The 20,434-nt window shown below is 40.0% G+C and overlaps 1 protein-coding gene across 3 annotated transcripts in view; it reads right to left on the bottom strand.

Moving 5' to 3' along the window:
- tbc1d22a (TBC1 domain family, member 22a) overlaps nt 1-20,434 on the bottom strand; it is a 159,100-nt gene that overhangs the window by 27,063 nt on the left and 111,603 nt on the right. For all 3 annotated transcript variants that reach the window (XM_040035039.1, XM_040035041.1, XM_040035040.1), the window contains 2 exons: nt 17,854-17,981; nt 2,993-3,088 (listed from right to left, as the gene is read on the bottom strand). In XM_040035039.1, coding sequence (XP_039890973.1) covers nt 2,993-3,088; nt 17,854-17,981 — 224 coding nt within the window. The remainder of the gene's footprint in view (nt 1-2,992; nt 3,089-17,853; nt 17,982-20,434) is intronic.

Raw genomic sequence — 20,434 nt, 5'->3', positions numbered from 1 at the left:
GTTATCTCAAGTATCACGTAAGATTACTTCTCAGTCTCATCCTCCTCCTTATGATGTTTTTTATATTTCTGACTTGTGAACACACAAGTGAGAGGACTCAAAGGACTACAAGACATCAACAATAAACAAGAGAGAAAGGTCAGAGATAAGATAAGGAAGGAGCAGAGAAAGTAGAGGGAAATGTTAAAAAGAAGAAAAATAGAGAACAGAGCACTGAGAAAAACCCAAACGGATAAGTTAGAAGAATACAACAAGACAGAGATTCAGAGAGAGCTGCCAAAGAGCAGAGATGAGGTTTATATGTGACGATGCTAGAATGTGTTGCTACCGTTAAGAAGGCAAGTCCCCCCAGTGAGCTGGCAACCAAAGTCACCTTCTGGCAGCTGTCTACTGTCATCTACTAATGCACTCACAACGACTTTTGAACCTCGCAGTTAATGACCAGGGAGGTAATGGAGAGGGATGTAGGCCATGAACAACTCCGCAGTCTGGCAGACTGTTTTAATATTGCTTTCGCACAACCGACAGATTCATCTGCATAGAGTAAATCACCACCAGCATCACCAACTGGACAGAAAAACCAGCACCGTGTGTAACTTCCTGTGTACATCTGTAGCGTTCGGAGAGCCCACACAGGTTTGAACCTCTCAAGTATCACAACTTGTAAAATCTGAAGTGGAAATTCAACACACTGAGCAAGTTCTGCCTCGAAAACTATGGAACAACAATTATCTCTGGGACGTGCTGTGTGTGAAGAGTCTCCTGTTAGTTACTTCAAAAGGTTTATTCAATAACACTTCAGTCGGCACAGTTAAGGTTCCGCAGTTTTGCCGTCTACTGACCAAAATCTGAAGTATTTTGGTGCTCAGAGTGCAAATCGCTCTCTCTGCAGCCAAAAGGGTTTCGATTTTTCTGCCATCATTACTACACAGTTGCTGCAGAATTATTCCAAGCCTAAACTAATCCCCTGCTGGGACTAAGCAGCTGGGAATTTTATTTTTTAAGATCTTTTTTTTTTATTCCCCCATATAGACACAAGCGACAACAATTACCCTAGTTAATTCACCGATCTGTGCAGAAGTCTTGAGCCACCCATCACTTTTTTAAAATATTTTGCTTCCAAGGAGTCTGAATTTATTATTACTTTTTAAAAAAGTGCTCCTGAGCAGAAGTTCTCCAGGTGTTCTGGCTACTTTCCCCCACTCATTTTCAGACCAGTCCTTGTATCTGACCATTTTGATTTTATTGTTTTTGTTTTATTGAACTTGGTTAACACTAACCTATGAATCATTCAAACACATATAATAGTACATTTAGCAAAAAGCCTGTTTTAAAATGTGTCTTTAGGTGCTTTGTAACAAGCAGCCTGTCTAACAAAACCATAATTTGTTCCAGTTTCTGTTAACACAGTCTAACAGGAATGATAAAGTTATTTTGCACTGGCAAAGTGACTCCCAAAACACTTGAGGCACCTCAACATGGTGTGCAGTGTGTGGATAAAAAAAAATCTGAGGAAAGTGGACAAGTGGAAGATTAAAGAAGAAGTCCAATCCATCCATTTTTAACCGCTCCGTGGTAGCAGCAGCCTAAGCATATAAACCAAGACCTCCCTCACTTTAGCCACCTCCTTGAGCTCACCCAGGAGAACACCAAGGAGTTTCCCAGCCAGCCGAGAGATATAATCTCTCTGGTATGTCCTGGTCTCTTCCCAGTAGGACATTCCCAGAACATCTTGCCCAGGACATGCCCAGAAGATGTTGAAACCACCTCAACCAGCTCCTTTCGATGTGGAGGAATAGCAAATCTACTTTGAGTGATTGGGGGTGCCGTTCAGGTGCGTCCGCCTTCCCCGCAGCAGACCACGCCCCACCACAGCTGTGCAGTCAAAAACAGGCTCACTGCAGTCACTAAGGGTGAACAGTATTACATTCTCACTAAATATATATATATATATATATATATATATATATATATATCTGTTCACAAGTTTCTGGATTTCTTTTTTGTAAGACTAAGACTGAACTTTATTTTTCCATGTTTGGCAATATTCACATTCTGTTTAACTTGATGCTTTTTTGAAGAAGTGGTGCAGACTAATGAAGCAGTCTAGTTACAAAAGTTACAAATAGTTGTTTGAAATGAAAGTTGTTTGTTTAAAAAAAAATTACCAAAGGCATTATTGTGGATGAGTTTATTATCTAAATAAAGTTGCAGCTAGGCTTTTCTGTCATTGTTTTGTTTAGGTGGGGCCTGAAAATACTTCTTCCTGCTTTGTGGGGAATGATGTAAAAAGCCTGAGAACCACTGCTTTAGAGAAAGCTCTTTCACGCCTCTCGTATCTGCAATTTCGTCCTTTCGCTCACTATTGACCAGTAAATGAACAGCTTTGCTTTAATACTCAATTCTCTTGTCACCACGACAAACTGGTCCAGTGTCTACATCACGGGAGCCATCGCCGCAATTCATCTGTCAATCTCCCACTGCCCTCTCCAAGCTCCCAAGACATCTGGGGCAGTAATTTGCCCATGACTTGCAGTGGGAACTCCCAACTTTTCCAGTTGTGAACCATGGTGTCAAACTTGGAGGACTGCTCCAGGGCAAGCTCGAGCCCACCATCTGATAAAGCCTACAGAACCACATCATCTGCAAAAAGCAACTTCTGAGCCACCAAAGGCTCAGAAAGCAAAAGAAGTAGCAGCTAAAATGGATCGAATCACACGATGAACAGTATCTGAAATTCACATTGTTATATTTCCACATATGCTTGCACGTTTTCATAAATATCCATTTCTATTGTTCCAAGGCAACCAAAAGAAATTTGCACAGTGCTGTATATGCACTACTGTGGACGGTCTATGATTTAAAAACAAGTTTTCTCATAGAAACACAATTTTACATCCACCCCCAACCCCTATAACCAAAGTATGGCATTTATAAATATTCATATTATGTAAACAAATGTCAATATCAACACCATCGCCTTCTGTGTTACCTGAAAATCCCTCTCCTCCAGGATCTCTTTCCTCCACCTCACCAGGAAGGCCGCACACACATACAGGTGAAAATGGGAGAAGCCCTCTGGTTCAGCCTGGTGAGCGAGATAAAAACAAAAAAACATATGATGTTGATTTAGCACAAGTTTAACATTTCGCAGCATGAAAACAAACAACACCTCCATCTCAGATATGTTATATTGTTCAAACGGAAGCTCAAGAGTGCGAGCAAAGCATCTCGGAGAAGCTCAAACACTCCAGTCTTTCATCACAATTTCATTTTAGGGAAGATTTGGAAGCAGTTTTGCATGATGTATTTAGCCACGCATACGAAAAAGGAGACAGAGGGGAAAAAATAGAAAAAAATGGGAGAATATAAAACATTCTTTTCCTGTCAAAATCCAGAAATTTACATTTGCAGGGCGAGAAAGAAAGATACAAATCCCCTTTTCCTCTGCACAGCTTTTTATTTCAGCTGCTCGTTATGTATGGTGGCTTACTTTTTTTTATAACTCTGCAATGAGCAGAGGGAATTAAAAAGGGAGTAAGACAAAGGATAAGATGTTCCCTGTTCTATTCATTTTCCTCCAGAGCACCATCACAGAGGGGATAATTACCAAGGCCTTTTGAATGCAAGTGACTTAGGAGTATACGGTCCCTTAAAGAAGGAACACAATATTCAAAGTACATCCTGGTATGAGGACTTTTCTGGAGGCATTTTGACAAGTTAGGTTACAACATGTGTTATTTTAGGGTACAGCGAGGTTTAACTGGACACCTAAAATTTTGCTGTTCCAAACAAATGTGCTGGTATTAAAGACAGCCAGACTGAGTCTCAAATAAAGCTCGGGGCAAGGCTTATTTGTGACAACAGCTGGGGAAGAAATAAAAAGTCCTGTATAAATAGCTTGGAGTGACAACCAAACATTTGCATGAATCTGGAAGTCAAAAATCAACCAAAGGCAGGAAGACAGGAGCTGTGTAAGAGGACCCAGCTTCAGTCTGACGGCAAGAAAAGGCAACCAAAAGTGCAGAGAAAAGAGAGAGATGTAAACAGTATAGGAGTGACTGAGTGAGCGAGAGGCAGTCTGTATGCAAGTGCGGCAGGGCTCTGTAACCTTATCTCCCCTGGACAGACACTTTTAATCATATTTTGTAGCAATGCCTTTTTTCCCCTGTTCTTGAGATTGACAGCAATACTTTTGCTTTTTCTCTCCAGTTTTTATTTTTTTTGTAACTTGTCAGAAATTCAGGAAAATAAAATCTCCTAGCTGAGTCTTGCAAAGCCCTTCCTGTTTTCCTGTTTCAATTCAACTTCTCAGAACTGAAATAGAGATCAAAACAGGACATTTTGCTACCAAGTGACCACTACATAAACAGGATAACAAACTGACAAGTTTATTGACAAGCCTGATTAACCACTGCAATTTAAGTATGGAATTGCACCCATGAATTTCTATGTTCACTAGCAGGCTTTTCCTGGCTCAGAAATGTGGGAACATGAGTGGTCAGCGCACAGGGAAGGCAAGACTAGAGCAAGAAAAACACTCCTAGTAATCCCATAAATTAATGAGTATTCTGCAAGTGTGCGCCTCGATGTGTCCACTTTAATAGTGCGTGGTATTAGAAAAAAAACAAAAAACAAATGGAGCACTGCAGTGCTCAAAATCATGAAACACACACGTCCTATAATTTGATATTAAACTTTGCAGTCTCTTTGGCACAGGTGGATTAGTAAAATGCCAAAGGCTGTACATACGGCACTGTACGTTCCAATAACTCAGCAATGTATCATCAGCAGTGCTTCCTCGACCGTATAACAGCGGCTATAACTCAGCAGCACACGAGTTTCGGACCCTAACTTCATTTCAAAGGCAGAAGAGGAAGTGCATTTACTGACAAACCGTCCATTATTCTCTCATACACAGTACAGAGAGTGGTTCAGAGGTCGGCGCAGTGGAGATCACCCGCCCCACAAAACAGTCAATCAGGGAGAAACACTGGTCAGTTAACTTATTGCATTTAAATAACACAGACAGTGCCATGTTCCATATTTCGCCAGGTACTGTAATCAAGTGTACGAGCTGATCTTTAATCACCATGCTCATTTATGCAGTGGATAACAGTGAGCCATAACTCTGCAGGAATTATCAGAAACTGCCTTTCCTCTGTGATAATTGAATTTCCCTCCAAGAAGGAAGGAACAAACAGATTAATAATGGATATACAGAAACGAACAGAGATTTGATGTTCGAAAAAACAGAAATTGTCTTCTCGCTCTCTCTTTCTGTCTTTTTTCTTTTCCCCCCCCACAACATTGTTAGGTTTTTGCAGACAGATTGATTCTCCCCACGCCTCTGCGTACATATCCTGTCGCTCGGTTTCCTTCTCGCTTTGCCTCCCACTTAGTTAAACCAGTTTTTACAATTATGCAATTAACAGCGTCTGTGTGCACGCGCGTTTGTTTGTGTGCGTGAGAAACAATGGAAAAAGTGAATAATGGAGAGTGCAGGGAGTGGTGAGACAAAAAAAGAGGAGTGTCTGTGAACAGCGAAGCATGGCGTGATGGGAGTTGTAAACTGGCAGGTGAGTGGCTTGTTGGTCGGGCATTGCAGCCGAAGCAAACAACTGAAGCAAGCAAGCAAACATGCGAGCGCGCACACACAAAGAGACGAGTGAGTATATGAGTGGCATAGGGGAGCACAATGTTTATCACTCTCCAAAGACTCACCAAGTTTTAATTTCCTTTCTTCTATGAGTTTGTTTGTGTGTGTGTGAGCGAGAGAGTTCACGGTTGAGGGCACCAGCGGGGCCGTGAAACTCTGACTTCCGCTCTATTTCTCGCTCTGCCCCCCCCCGTCACTCCCTCTCTGTCGCCACTCCATTCTTACAACCTGTCACCTCCTTCAGTCTCGTTCAACAAATGTCTGCTACTCACTTTTCTCCCTCTTTCTCTGTAATCCCACTGTGAAGACTATTTCATAAATTAGAGAGTGATTTTTCTTGACAGTTAATATAAAATTTGTCATCTATCATTTCCACGGGCAATCCAGCATTAACGTGAAATCTATTGCCTCCACCGACTGCATAGTTATTGGTGGTATATGACTCGTGTTCTTCTTCACTTTAATGCGTTTAAGGCACAGAAGTTGAAATTATTAAATGCCACTGCATCTGTAGGCCAGAATTATTCTGATGTTCCTGTGAAGTAATGCAGGCCACAGTATAAATGGCTCAATATTCAAAAAATGTGCATGTTTAGTAGTTGTTTGCTATAAATACGATTTAAAACTGTTCATGATTTGTTCTGTGCATGACTGACAGGCTGCCCTGTGAAGCATTTCTATGTAATGATTAAAACTGTTTTAAGTTTATTAGCTCTGAAAGGATCTGTGGATTAGCTGACTGACAGAAAATGAACAGTCAAGTCTGATCATTGGTTCATCATATGAGTCATTTAAATATCAAATATTTGCTTGATGGAGCTTCTGATAGGTGAGGATTTAGTGCTTTTCTCTGCTTCACACAACTCCGGGTGAGAGGAACTGTGGTTCTTTGTCCATAGCTACAATTTACAGATGGCCCCTGAACTCCACACATTAAGATAACGGGTAGGAGTGTGTGATAGTTTGGTATGGATCCAATACTAAGTAAATATAGGGCCCTAGTATTGCCGATACTGATACTTTTAACCTATAAAGGCAGCTTATGTGGGGGAGATCGGTGTGTCATGACTTATAAGATGAAATGTGCAAGCTAAACACATCCTAATGACCACTAAATTTACTTTCCACAACAATTAGTTAACACAACAAAACAGACTTTTCATATATTATTCATGTATCTCATGTAATGTGTGCTAAAGGCTAAAAATAAAATGGATGTGACAGTCAACACAAAAACATTCAGACATTGCTCATTTCTATTTTCAAAAAATAATTTCTTTTTGAAAAATTCAGTGGGCTACATACTCAACTTAAGGGTTATAAACACAGTATTGATCGATCCACCCACCTGTAGGAACAGGCTGTTGTGAAAGCTTCTAGCCCCGCATATACATACCGTGCTTTCAAAAGAGGACAGATACAAAGATATATTCACTGTAAAAACCTCACTTCACACATTACGAACCTTTAAATTGTGACGGACCAGGAGCCGAATGAGCTACTATGTTACACATATTCCGGTTAAATGACTGATTCAATTCAATTTTATTTATACAGCACCAAATCACAACAGCAGTCGCCTCAAGGTGCTTTATATTGTAAGGTAGACCGCACAATAATACATACAGAGAAAAAACCCAACAATCATATGACCCCCTATGAGCAAGCACTTTGGCGACAGTGGGAAGGAAAAACTCCCTTTTAAAAGGAAGAAACCTCCGGCAGAACCAGGCTCAGGGAGGGGCGGGGCCATCTGCTGCAACTGGTTGGGGTGAGAGAAAGAGTTCAGCTAAATTAAAAATAGATGTAGCCCCTCAAAGAGCTTGTGGGTCAGTGTATGTGGCAGAGCCAGGATATGTCATAATACAAGCTCCACCCATCTAAACAACTGATCTTAATTTTAATGAGAAGAGTTCCTGGTTCTAGTTCCAGTTGAGGCACAGACATAATAGCATCAATTCATCTAAATCAGTTCTGAATACAGAGAAATGTCTTAATTATTTTATATTGGTTTAGTTTTTAGTTGTATAGACTCTGGTAACTCAAATATAAATATAAATAAAATGGTATTTTGTAAATGGTCCTTTACCACCATCCGTTTATTTCATCGGCACACTGCTCTTTCTTGCTGCCCCATCCACAGCTATGTTATCTGCTGCCGCTGGTGCTCAAGGCTTACTCCTCATTATGATTTGCAAAACAAAGTTTGTCGTAGGAGTCAAGGTGACTCCGTCAAACTTGTCTCTACCTCTTCTCCTCCTCCATTGTTATGCCTGGTCCTCCACCCTCCTCGTGTCAGGGCAGCCATATTGGCTGAGACACGCGAGACTCTGACTGACAAGCGCCGCTGATCAAAGTACGGAGAAAACAGGGGGGCGAAGGACTCGGGGTGATAGGGGTATGCTGAGTGCAGTCGATTGGGAGAACAGGAGGAGTAAAAGGGAGGGGGGGTCACCAGAGACATAAAGGGTAGGAGGCTAAGGGTGAACGGAGGAGAAAAGAGAGGGAATGAGGAATGCAGAGTGAGGAGTAGCGCAATGTCATAGCTTCTCTAAACTGCTGCGCTGGCTGTCTGACTAGTCTCATTGCTCCAAGACAAACCGGCCTGACGTGGGACAAACTCGATACTCTGACGAGTCGTCTCTAGACAAGGTGAAAAGGCGAAGATGATGGAAGACGGTAATGGAGCAGATTCAAAGTGATGTAACAATTACACAGACTGAATATGATCAAGCTCCCTTCCTATCCTTTGTGTAGGAACATCGCAACATTAGTGATTGGCAAAAGTTGGCATTAACTGCTACAAGCTGTACAAGTATTCCTGTGTGGAATTGCGCACTCGTAGCTGGATTTGATGTTGTGCACGATGAATTTAAACACCGGATATCAAGGCAGGGATATTTTGAATTGTAAATTAGGACGTGGGATCTCACAAAAAAATAAAAAATAAAAACTGACGACAAGTGTCAACTCATGATGCAATCCTTTTAAAGAGAAAGTGAGAAGGTTTGCAGGGTTTTTCAGGGAAACAGCTTTGAATATAATTCCAGTCAAGTTCAGCGTAGTGTTTTTGTGCATGCTGCTCTAATGCGTTGGCCTGCTCTAGGCAACATTTAAAATTACAAAGCACCAGAGCTAATCAAAGGGGGAAAAGGAGGCAAAAATGATAAAATCTGAATTCCCACTTTGCCATGGATTTAATTCATTTTGGAACCCTGCTGCTTCTGTTCACTCTCATTCTGTGTTTGTGAGCAGGCTGACTTTAAAAGAAAATAATTGCATTCAAAGCTAGCATGAGTGCCAATAATGCATGGTTAGGTTTTAGAGAACATAGGTGATAATGTGTGGGGAAACCATACATTGAAGTTTGTGGTAAATGCTACCAGTGTGACACTTAAAATGCTGCGTCGATGTCAAGATGGGGTGAGGGAGAACAAAACTTTTTTTTAAAGAAATGAGAGAAATATTTCTCCTCACGACAGTGAGAACATGGCAGAGAGAAAACACAGTGACCAGGGTCCTGTCTACAGAGGCCCATCTGATTGTTTGGAGTGATCGCAGGGCCAACAACGGCTATGGAGAGGACGCAGGAAGGCAGCCAAAGCGAGTAGGGACACTTCCTCAGGGATTGTCCCCCTTACTTAAGTGGCAGCTTTTATTTACATCCACAAAGAGAAAACTTTGGAAAAGTTGGTAGAAGAAATTCCAATTCTTTACTTCAGATACAACCATGTAAAAATATAACTACAAAAGCATCGCTTTATTTGAAAAATGTCGTTTGAACTAAAAAAAAAAAGAAGTATGAAGTAGTTAACAAATACATGATTGATAAAACTGCTAACAGCTAATTAGTTCAGCAAGTCTTATCAATCAAGGCTTTATTCGCCACGTGCAGGTTGCCCTGCAGTGAAATCCATAATTCTCTTTTAGGTTTTAGAAACAGACTGTGAGAGAGCGAGAGAGTGTCTTAATGCAACATCACGCGCGTCATAGGTTGGAAAACACCGGTTTAAAGCTTAAAGTGGCTTATTCAGGTCACTCACAGCTGCACATTTGTATTTTCAGTTTTTACTAGAGTAGCTTTGGATGATCCACAGCTCAAAATAATCAAAAAACAAATTGCTTTACAGGGAAATGCTAAAACATGAAAATTACAAGTTAAGATAATGATACAGTTTCAGCTCTTCACCTCTTAAGCTAATTTTCTTCTGATTGGCTGGCATTGACAAATGGAAGGACTGAAATGAGACAGCCATCCATTTTTTGTTTATGTTTGTCTGACATCATCTAACATGGCAATAATGTAAAAAAAAAAAAAAAAGAAGAAGAAGAAGAAACTATTTAAAAACAAACAACATGTCTGTGTGTGTAACTGATGTATTACAAAATGAATAAATTATTCAGTGGAATAAAAAAAGTACTAGGTCTGCAACGTTCAGCATTGTTTACTAGTTGCTGTCAATTAAATTAAATTTAATTTCCTCAAAATTATCAGAAAGTGATGTAGTACATCCATCCAAATCTCCTAGTTTATCTTTTTTATTTATATATATACATATATATTTTTTTCTGTTGTGTTATTTATCAAACAATCACTTTAGCTCTTAAAAAAAGTAAACTTTCCATGAAATGTAGTGAAGTGAAACTATAAAGCAGCACAAAATTAAAAACTGTGCCTCACTACTTCAATAATAGTCGGCTACTTAGTTCCTTCAACCGCTAATGAATGTAAAAGCTGTATTAATAAGGAGATCAAAGCAAAAATAATTCAACGTCTGTGAAGAAGCCGACTACTCCTGTGTGCATTTGACTAATTTGGTCTGTGCTTTTAACCTTAATCTAAGCTAATGTTCTGACCTATGTTGCAGTAAATTACCACATTTATTTCCACTAGCAATCCATACAATTGGTTAGATCTTACCCAGTGGTTTTAAACAAAGGTAAACAGCTCCCTGCTTGGTAAATTCAACCCTTCATATGGAAAAAGCACCATGTTTCAGAAACCCAAAATGTCATGGTATCCCTTTAACAGCCATGCTAATGCTGCCACACTGAGCTACTTGCTAATTTCATGCTCCACGCAACAGGGATAATTTGGTCCCTGTCTGTCTGTCTGCTTGCCCGTTTTTCGGCCAAGGGAAGAGCAGTCTGTGCATGTGAGCGTGTTTCGCTCTATATCTTGTGTCCTTCTCTTGGTTTGTGCCTTTCTCCCTCTTTCAAAGATCAATAGAGACAAATGAGGGGGAAAAACAAGTCTCGGAGAGAAAAAGAGGAAAAGCAGGCTGAGGGCAAAATAGACAAAAAAAAGAAGAGAAGAGAACAAACGAATGTTGAGAAGAGTCTGGAGACAGAGAGATGACACGAGACGCAGCGAAAGAAAGAGGAAGCGCTGTGTTGTGTTGGATCACACTACTGAACAGATGGCCACACCGCAGAGAGAAGACTACAACAGAGACATTACAACACTCAGGTTAAAATCTCCCCTGGAAGACACTCGCACAGGCGCGCATACACACATATACGGAGGCTCAGTGGCAAAGGGTAAGGTCTTTCTGTTTAATATCAGCATTTGGGAGAAACCCAAACACACTAGTTTTTTCGTTATAAGTCAAGAACATGAATTAAGGAGCCTTTTTACAAAACAATCTTCTAGACATTACTAAATAATGCATGTGGTTGTGCTGTAAAGGGGTTTATACAACCACTAAACTATCAGCTGTCTGTTAGGCAAACAGGAAAAGGTCAAAACTACATGCAAAGGTAAACACACCGAAAAATAGTTTGAGGGCAAGTGTGATGGAGAAGAGCAAGAGGAGGGAAAGGGATAGAAGAGTAAACTGGGAGATGAGAAGAGAGATGACAAGAAGAAAGGGCATAAGGGGCGCGTGAAAGAAAAGCAATGCGATGAAAAAGTTTTAAAAAGGACAACAGAGACTAGCAGAGTAGAACAGATAAGAAGAGCTCTGTGCTTTGCTGTCAGCTCCTCTGAAAGTTTCATGAGTGGAAATGGCCTAATTCCCCTACCAGGTCAGGACTGGAGGTGAGGGACTGTGACCGAGCCTGCCAAGACGAGGTGAATGTGAGTTTGTGTGCTGCATCAAAAGGTGTGTGTCGAGGGTGCCGTCCAAACGACATTGTAAAACATCAAATATTTAGAGGATGCATTACAAGTACAATGTGTACCAGCGTTGCTGTCAAGTCACGACAAAGCAACAACACTGTTTAATCATTCACTGCTCGACTTGAGGTGGACCAAACACATGCAGTCATATGAAAAAGAAATATTTCATAGCACTCTATGGTAAATGGACTTAAATAGCACTTTTCTACTCTCCCGGAGTACACAAAGCGCTCTATACAACATGCTAGATTCACCCATTCACCATCTTCTATGCTTTTAAGTGCTTACTGATGGATGCATCGCTGAGCAACTTGCCCAAGGATACTTGGGATGCAGACGAGAGGAAGCCCGGGATCGAACCACCAACTTTCCAATCAGCAGATGACCTGCTCTACCTCCTGAGCTACAGTCTATGCATTCTTGCGAAACACAAAGTACATTCTCATTGTTTTCATAAGAATTAACAGGGTAAGTCGAAGCCAGATACTGCTCATCAAATGAACGCATAAATAGAATCATCACTGGTGAGCACCTCTAGAAAAGCAGAAGATTTGGTAGTTTGCTGGTCCGGAACTTTTAGGTGTGTGTTAACAAAATACCGCAATCTTAATAGACCCTAACACTGACGTCAACAGATTCCTTGGAGTGAATCTGCTAGACGCCTTAGCCATGCAGACTCGTCAATCAGACAATCAGACTTGTGGAATGATGTCCTTTGGGCAGTCAAAACCAAAGTGCAGATGACCATAATGCACAGTTCCATGATTCGCAAGAACCAAACACAGAATATCATCACAAACATTTTTGTGCTGCCACAGGACCTGGGCACCTTCCCCTCAGGGAGTTGACCATGTACACCAAAATATTCAACAAGTCAAATGTGAGGCCATCTGTCCGACAGCTAAAGCTTGGCTGAAATGGGGTCATGCAACAGGACAATGATCCCAAGCACAGCAGCAAATCTACAACAGAATGACTGAAAAAGCAAAGAATCAAAGTGGTGCAATGGTTGAGTCGAAGTCCAGACCACAACCTGAGTGAAATGCTGTGGCAGGACTTTAAGAGAGTTGTGTACAGAAAAATGCCGGGAAAAACAACAACGAACTAAAGCAATGTTGTAAATAGGGAGTCAAAATCCCTCCACAAGAAAACATTTCTGTATTTTTCTATCCTGCATGTGGGTTTTGCCTTTATTTTAACACCGTTGTATAGTCTGCCACAGGTGTTGGTAGACTGTTACACACAGCTGATATTTAATTCCGATGTGTATGCCAGACCTCGATGAAGATTTCAGGTTGAACTATTATAGTGTGTTTTTGCTAACTGTCTGAGGTATAAACTAAAAATATAATTTTTGTTTTGTTTTTTAGGGGTTCTAGTTGCACTACATAATGTCTCACTAAACTTCCTGGTTTTGTGCCGTTTTTGTTTTGTTTTTTAAACTCAAGCTATAATGAATCCTGCCTGTTCTCTATGGTTCAGTGCTGCAACAGCAGTCTAAGCAAAGTGGCCTGCACACCCTTCTCCTCAGCTGCAAGTACAGTACATCCTCCAGCTCCTTTCAGGGGGGAAACAAGGGTCTCCCACCTCTACAGTGAAGTGACCAAGAGCCAGCCGTGTCAGACGCTCACACCATCTGAACTGACTCTGGCTTTTGGTGAAGACTACAACACTTCCCAAACTGTCAAGTTTGAAACAAGTGACATTACCAGACCTCTGGAGCCCAGTCCTAGCCCCAGCTTTAGGCTCGATGCTCAGGTCCACAATAGCTGCCACCAACACTCTTGAATATCAGATCAAACTTGTAGTGGTACACTATGACTGTATGTAGTGTAGGAAAAGTAATTATATGAAATACAGTTATACATCTACTTCATTGATATTTGATTAAAAGGTTAAAGGGACTGCTAAAGCAACTGAGTGCTTTCATTTGGCTAAACTTCTGCATAGTACTGTATGGCTACTAAACAAACACTGCAGAGGCAACTTAACTCATAGATTTTTGTTTTCATAGAGTTTTAAATGTTATGTAAGGCTTGTGGAAGCATCGTCTTCCGTTTGGTATGTGCGACAGATAATTTGTAACAAAGAATATCAAAACCTAAACTGAGGCTGCCCTGCGGTGCTAACTATCAGCGTAGTCACTATTGTGACATCACTGTGTAAACAGCATTCAGGACATGAGACATGAGTTATGACTAAATGCCAGGGCAATTTTTCTGTGGGACACACGTAGTTTATGATTCTCTGAGTGGATTATAGAGAGAAGACAACAGTATTTTCTGTTCTCCAAAACAGTCAACTCTTAACTAGAGATACATGATAAAAAGTAACTGCTTGTTACTATGGACACCATGCAGACATTATATAATACAGACCTTAATATAGTAGAGCTGGGTCTGCTCCTATATCTCGAAAAAGATGGTCTTTAGTTTGTTATTTTTCAAATAGTTAATTAGAATAGTCCAGAGCATAGCACAGACAGCATTTCCTACACACAGATTCCACCAAGATTTTATGTTCAAGTATATTCTGTGGCTCATTTCAGCATGTTGTATTTTTATTTATTTATTTAGCTTCATGAGAAGACACTACCATCCGCAATCGATTTAATGATGAGCAACCTTATTTTGAAATTTGATTGCTGCCAACCTCCCGGCCCCCACCTTTCCTACCTCTTGCTTCCCTATTGACAGGCTGAGACTGGAGTCTTTGATATCGTTCGGCTGCACTGGGCAGTTCCGTTGTTCCCTGTAGGTTTCATTTCCCCGCAAGCATAATGTTGCCTTCCACTTCTATGTGGACAACACACAAACATACCTCTCTATGAAGATAATTTTGGAGGAATTACATAAATCTTCAGGTCCCTCAAGCAATCTGAAATACTGAATTTCCAAAAACATTCTTCAGCTAAATACAAATATTTATTGGTTTGGGTTCCCGACCAGACCAGTGAGTATAATGAGATGCTTAAGCCCAATTACATTAACCCTTCGTGACAGTGCTAAGAATCAGGGATTTATTTTGGATTCAGTGCTAAAATGCAACATGTCAGCTTTGTATTGAAATGCTGCTTTTTTCCATATGAGGAATACTGCCAAATTGCAGTTATTCTTTTCACCTAATGACATGACAAATGTTTCAAGAACACCTGTTACTGGATTTGGATTTGGGTGTTGTCCATTTAATAATTTCCCATCTATATTTATTTATATATTGAACTTCTACACTTCACAATCTCTTTTCTGACTTCACATGTTTTGTTGATGTTACCATTTCTATAACGGTACAACACTTTGGCTTTTGCATAGACTGCATAGGTTCTTATTTATTGTTATGAAATTTGTTTGGTTTGATTTTGTTCTGATTCTACACACATAATGTTTGATTATTGTTAGGTCGAGGTTGTATTTTCTTTAGATTCTAGTAACTTGAATCTTTCGTTCTTGTTATATTTAGGTTCCAGTTACTGTTTATGGAGGGGTGGGCTATTTGCTGTTTTACTTTGGTAGTTGTGACTTGCTTTACTGTTTAGACTTTGTCACATTCCCACATGTATCCACTAATCCTTATAATGTGCATGTATAGAAATATCGCTCCCTTTCCTTTGTTAATCTGTAGCTCCTCCGGTTCGCCCCTTCCTTGGATTACTTTTAGCTTATTGTGTTTCTCTACTACGTTACAATTTGGACTCATTAGCTATTACTTCTATCACAATTCCTCTTTCACACAGTAAACTGTGAGTGATTAAAATATATAACTCGGCATTCATGGGAGAAGATTGGATAAACAACAACACAGACTTTTTTTATGGAAAGGACAAATCTGATTCACTGTGGACCTCAAATACCCTGAAGGTGTTTTAATTCAAGCACAGCACAAACATGCTTCTGCCATGTCCCTTTTGTGTGCCAGCTGCGATCTATGTTATACTCCCCAAAGCCAGAGCTCATACAGATTTTGACCATATTTGTTTACTACTAGCTATGGCTTGTTGGCAGTGAACTATGTACTTCAGCTGCAACATGCCCATGTTTAACTTTTCTGTTTTAGTTCCCTAATAATTCTGTTCTTGTACGCGTCTATTTTTACTGCAGTCAATCTGAATCTTTCTGCAGACTTTACTCCTTCACATTCCCTTCATTCACTTTACTACATTCTACATTTCACACAGCAAAATACTTCAGATTTATGAAAAATGTCTGATTTAGACTCGCAAGACTTGCAGTCTCTTTTTCAGTGACGCAAACACAAATGACACGAGCTAAAGGTTATGTGACGAGAAACATCAGCATTTTCAGCTGTAACGGAAGATGAGAACAATACGTAAGGAAAAGAAGAGGACAGAAACTCTGAGTCATGGTGAAGACGCTGAGAACAGGCAGCAGGAATAACAACAACTGTGACTGCAAGACGACAGCAACAAAGATGCTTATACGTGTTTTTGCAAAGGCCTGGCACAGAGCCATCACTGGGAGAAGTTTATTTCAAACTTGGTTTTCATTCCTTTTCCTTCGACACTTCTCATGTAACCTAACAAGTATTACACTCTCTCAGGGAGTCTACGGGTATGAAGACGTTCAATTTAATTTTAAGACTTAAAAATTATATTTTAAATTAAATTCAGTATCTAAATGGCAATGGTAAAAAAAAAAAATGTGTTATGCCCATGTAAGTAAACTGGTACCAGTTATAATAATAGTAAAGGTCAAATGTACATATTTATTTGGGTTTAAGAACATTTTCTACATGTATTTATATAATGTAGAAAGATTATTAGACTTAAAGTGCAGTTTGCTTTTTAAACATTTCATAATCGTTTTTCTCGAGGTTGATCTTGCATCTTTCCATTTTCACAGACTAACGACTGAAGGCCGACTAGTAAAGCCTTTCTCTTCTTTAAGATCTTTGGAGTTTCCATCCGTGCACTGCAAGCCTCTTAATTTGATCCCATGCTAGGTATAAATGTTGGGAAGTCCCCCCAACCCAAATACATACCCACACCTACCAATAAATTAGCTAATGTAGGTTTAATATTTTTTTCACATATAAAAACCTAAAAACAGTAGTGCAATCTATAAAGAAGCAAATGTTACAACTTAAAAACCAAACAAACAAACATTGTTTTTTTTCCCTTCTTTTATATCAAATATCCGAACAGTTATATTCAATATGCTGAATCCTTAATCGCTGTGTGTGGGGTCGAGGTTAACTGTTACTGGCTGCTCTCCTTCTACAGCCTTCTAAATTATACTGTGGATGCAAAAACATTATGGCTATAATATTGAGATCACACATAACTCCTGCAATATAATATATAGTAACAATAGTCTGGTGATTGTGAAAATTTTACAAATCTTATGTAAATTTAAGCCAATTTTAGATTTTTTAAGGCCTTTGTTTAATAAATGTGCATTGTGCTATTTTACATCTGTGGATTAGAAATATATATAGATGTACATACACATATAAGCAAGCATTATGGGGGTTTTCAACCATTCCGATCAAAGTTAAAAATCTGTCTCTGACTCTACAAGCTGGCTTATAAGCTCAGTGTAAATGTCACAAAAAAAAAAAAGTCAAGATTTGTTTGAAGGAGATTAAGATTGTCTCTCACAGTCTGACGTCAAGCTTTAACTGTGGCACTCATGCATAAATAAAAATTGAGCCATAAGTTAACTCAGGTAAAACTTTTGTCTCACACATGGAGATTTCTTTGCCAGATGCTTCAGGAATGTTTATTATTCCCACTTTTAAACTTTTCTATGTCATGAACAAATAACACCCCTCTGTCAAACTGAAGTGTAAACTTTTACTAGCAAGACTGTGCGGTGGGCCCAAGCAGCAAAGTAAAGCTGTACAACCAGCCCTGTATAATCAAGAACACCATGGAGAAAATCTGTAATGTTAAAAGAAGAACGTCGATATAATGGTGCATCATAGTGCTCTGGCTGAGATGTAATTGATATCAAAACAGTAAGAGATTATCAAGTTTTTTGAAAACTTGCAAACCAAACACATACAAATAAAGTGAAAACAAAAAGAAAGCAGAATAACAATAACTTTGTTGTACCTGGTAGGTGTCCCACAGTCTGATTGTGCATCGTAATGGCAACTCTCTCATCAGGAGGTTGTTCATCCAGCGAAAGGCAAACTGCAGGTACTCCACCTCGTACTGCTGCATGTGGCGGTGCACAGATTCTGACAAAATAATAATAATAAAAAAATATATATTTAAACTTTTTCCATCAGTTTTCTGTGTAAAGACAGAAGCAAAACAGCAGAGATCCTGCATGGAGCGGCAAAGAAAAAAAATACTCTATGGTAAAGGTGACAGTAACAAGTATGTAGCTAGACAGATTCCTTCAGAACTCCCTTCTCTGTTAATTACTGCTGCAGTCACTATCACACGCACAGCCTTTCCCTCATAACAGAGATGTAATTACAGAGCTATCAAAACTGTCTCAGAAAAGCTAAACCAGGATGAAAAATGGAAGTATAATTGTATTGTTAAACAACCCTCTAAAGCAATTGCAGGCCGCTGCGCCGAGGAATGAAATGCATATAAAGTAGGTCAATGGCATCCAGAGGTGAGGAGCCAAGGCATGGATGTATGTAACGTATAGGGCGTGTAGTAATTATTTCTTTGACACGACTGCTTTGAGCAGGAACTGATTAAAAATGTATTATGCTGACTTCTAACCCAAGTCAATCTGAATAACGCAAATGTCAAATGTGACCTTAACCTTGTCGAAAGACACTTTGTCCTCAAAAATGTTTCATTTCAGTGGATTTCTAAAGATGGGGTTCAACTTCCTGTTAAGCTTTATACCATCAGATTGACCTCTCTGCATCAGTGATGTTTATTTTACTGCAGAGATGGAAAATTACAGAAATGGTCAAAGCTTTTGAATCAGTGTTTGTGTTTTGTTTTCCTTTGGAATTATGGGGGTTGACTGCAGTGATATCTAGCACAATTAGAGTGCATGTGGAGTTAACTCAGTATATTTCTATGTGCATATAGATGTGCAGATACAGTATCTGTAGGCAACTCTCGGCTCAGGTTTTCCATCTGTAATCTGCAATTCCGCTAAGTTCCACCGACCAATCGTGTTTGAGCAGAGTTTGGCTGCATGCAGGTAAATACAGTGAAAGAAGCACCGAGTTAGCAATGACGCAAAATCATGAAAACATAGGTACTGTCTGACAAAACCTTAGCTTTTTATTCCCTTTTTGGTTGCTGCCCTGAGGCCAAGGCTTTAAAAGATTTTTACTCCTGCATTAAATCCCCATAGAGCGCACGCCGTAGTGGGCAAAGTTGTGTTTTTGTGGGTTGTTTGCATTTAAACTTGTGTGCCAGTGTATCTGAATTGCATCATCCTTGCCCCAATCAATAAACTGTGCTTACACGGTACATTGCTACCAAACGGACCTATCGTAGTAGCTGCTGTTTACGCCGTATTTCTGTGAAGGAGCACAGCAGGCTACGTACTATAAAGCGATCTCAAAGCAGCAGAAACTTCCAAGTCTGCTGTAATGAAGAAACAGACTTGTATTTTAGGTAAGCTGGATTCTAATTTCCTCCATTATTTTAACTCTTGTGGCATCACTGCTGCTCAGTTCCTATCGACAAACAGCTGAACAACAGGCGCCAACTCGGAGACTCCTCGTACCCTTAAAACAGTGTTTTGTTTCTTCCTTCCTACAATTGGTTCAGCTCATGTCTCCAACCACCAAACAAAAAAAAACAGACCATATGTTGCATATGGCATCTCAACACGTTCTCAATATGCGGTTGCGGTGTCAGTGTCATGGCGCGGCACGCTGGCACCGACGCTCACAGGGAAAAATGGATGAGACACGGAAACGTCTGTTTAAAAAAACAAGAAGAAGAAGCTCGCCGTGTGTGAGGGAGTGACTGTGAGAATGGCTGCCTTTGTTCCTTCCTCTGCTCTTGATAAATGTTTGTTTAATGCGCCTTTACATAACAAAAGATTAAAAATACCACTCAATATTCAGCGACTCCCTGTTCCACAGTCATCAAACCCATGACACTCATTCTCCTAGACACACACACTTCATAATAGAGCTGTAATTACAGAGCTGTCAGGGAATCTATGAAGGAAAAAAAAAACAGTTAGCAGGGAACTATCCCATCCTTTTCCCTGACACTCTGGGCTCTTAATCAGGGCTGACTGGCATGCACAAGGACACAAACAAACACACACACAAATTCAGCTTTTAACCTTTAATTGGCAAAACCTTATAGACAAGATACCACATACGTTGTTGATCTCCAGCACTTGATTGGCACATGCCTTCCTCTCCTTACGTACATGTCTAACAGAAATGCACACACTCCACCACATGAGCAAAGGCGCAAAGTAAACACAAAGCTATTATTTCACACTCCTCTGTGCAGTTTAATTATCACATGCTGCTGTAAAAGCATAAACAAGGCTAGCTCATTAACGGCAAATGCATCATGGTGGCAGATCTGAGCTAGCTGCCAAACAGAAAGGGAGAGAGTGGAACAACTTTAGACAATGTTAAATTACACTAATGAACTTGCTCTGCCTAATATTAGCGGCTTCACCAAACACAAAGGGGAAGAGGTGCGCGGTGGGGGTGGGGGAGTGGTGGAAAGGAGGAGT

This window comes from Simochromis diagramma, unplaced genomic scaffold (assembly GCF_900408965.1).
Source record: "Simochromis diagramma unplaced genomic scaffold, fSimDia1.1 OVJJ01000816.1, whole genome shotgun sequence".
NCBI classification, from domain to species: domain Eukaryota; kingdom Metazoa; phylum Chordata; class Actinopteri; order Cichliformes; family Cichlidae; genus Simochromis; species Simochromis diagramma.
This window is presented reverse-complemented; position numbering and strand designations above follow the sequence as displayed.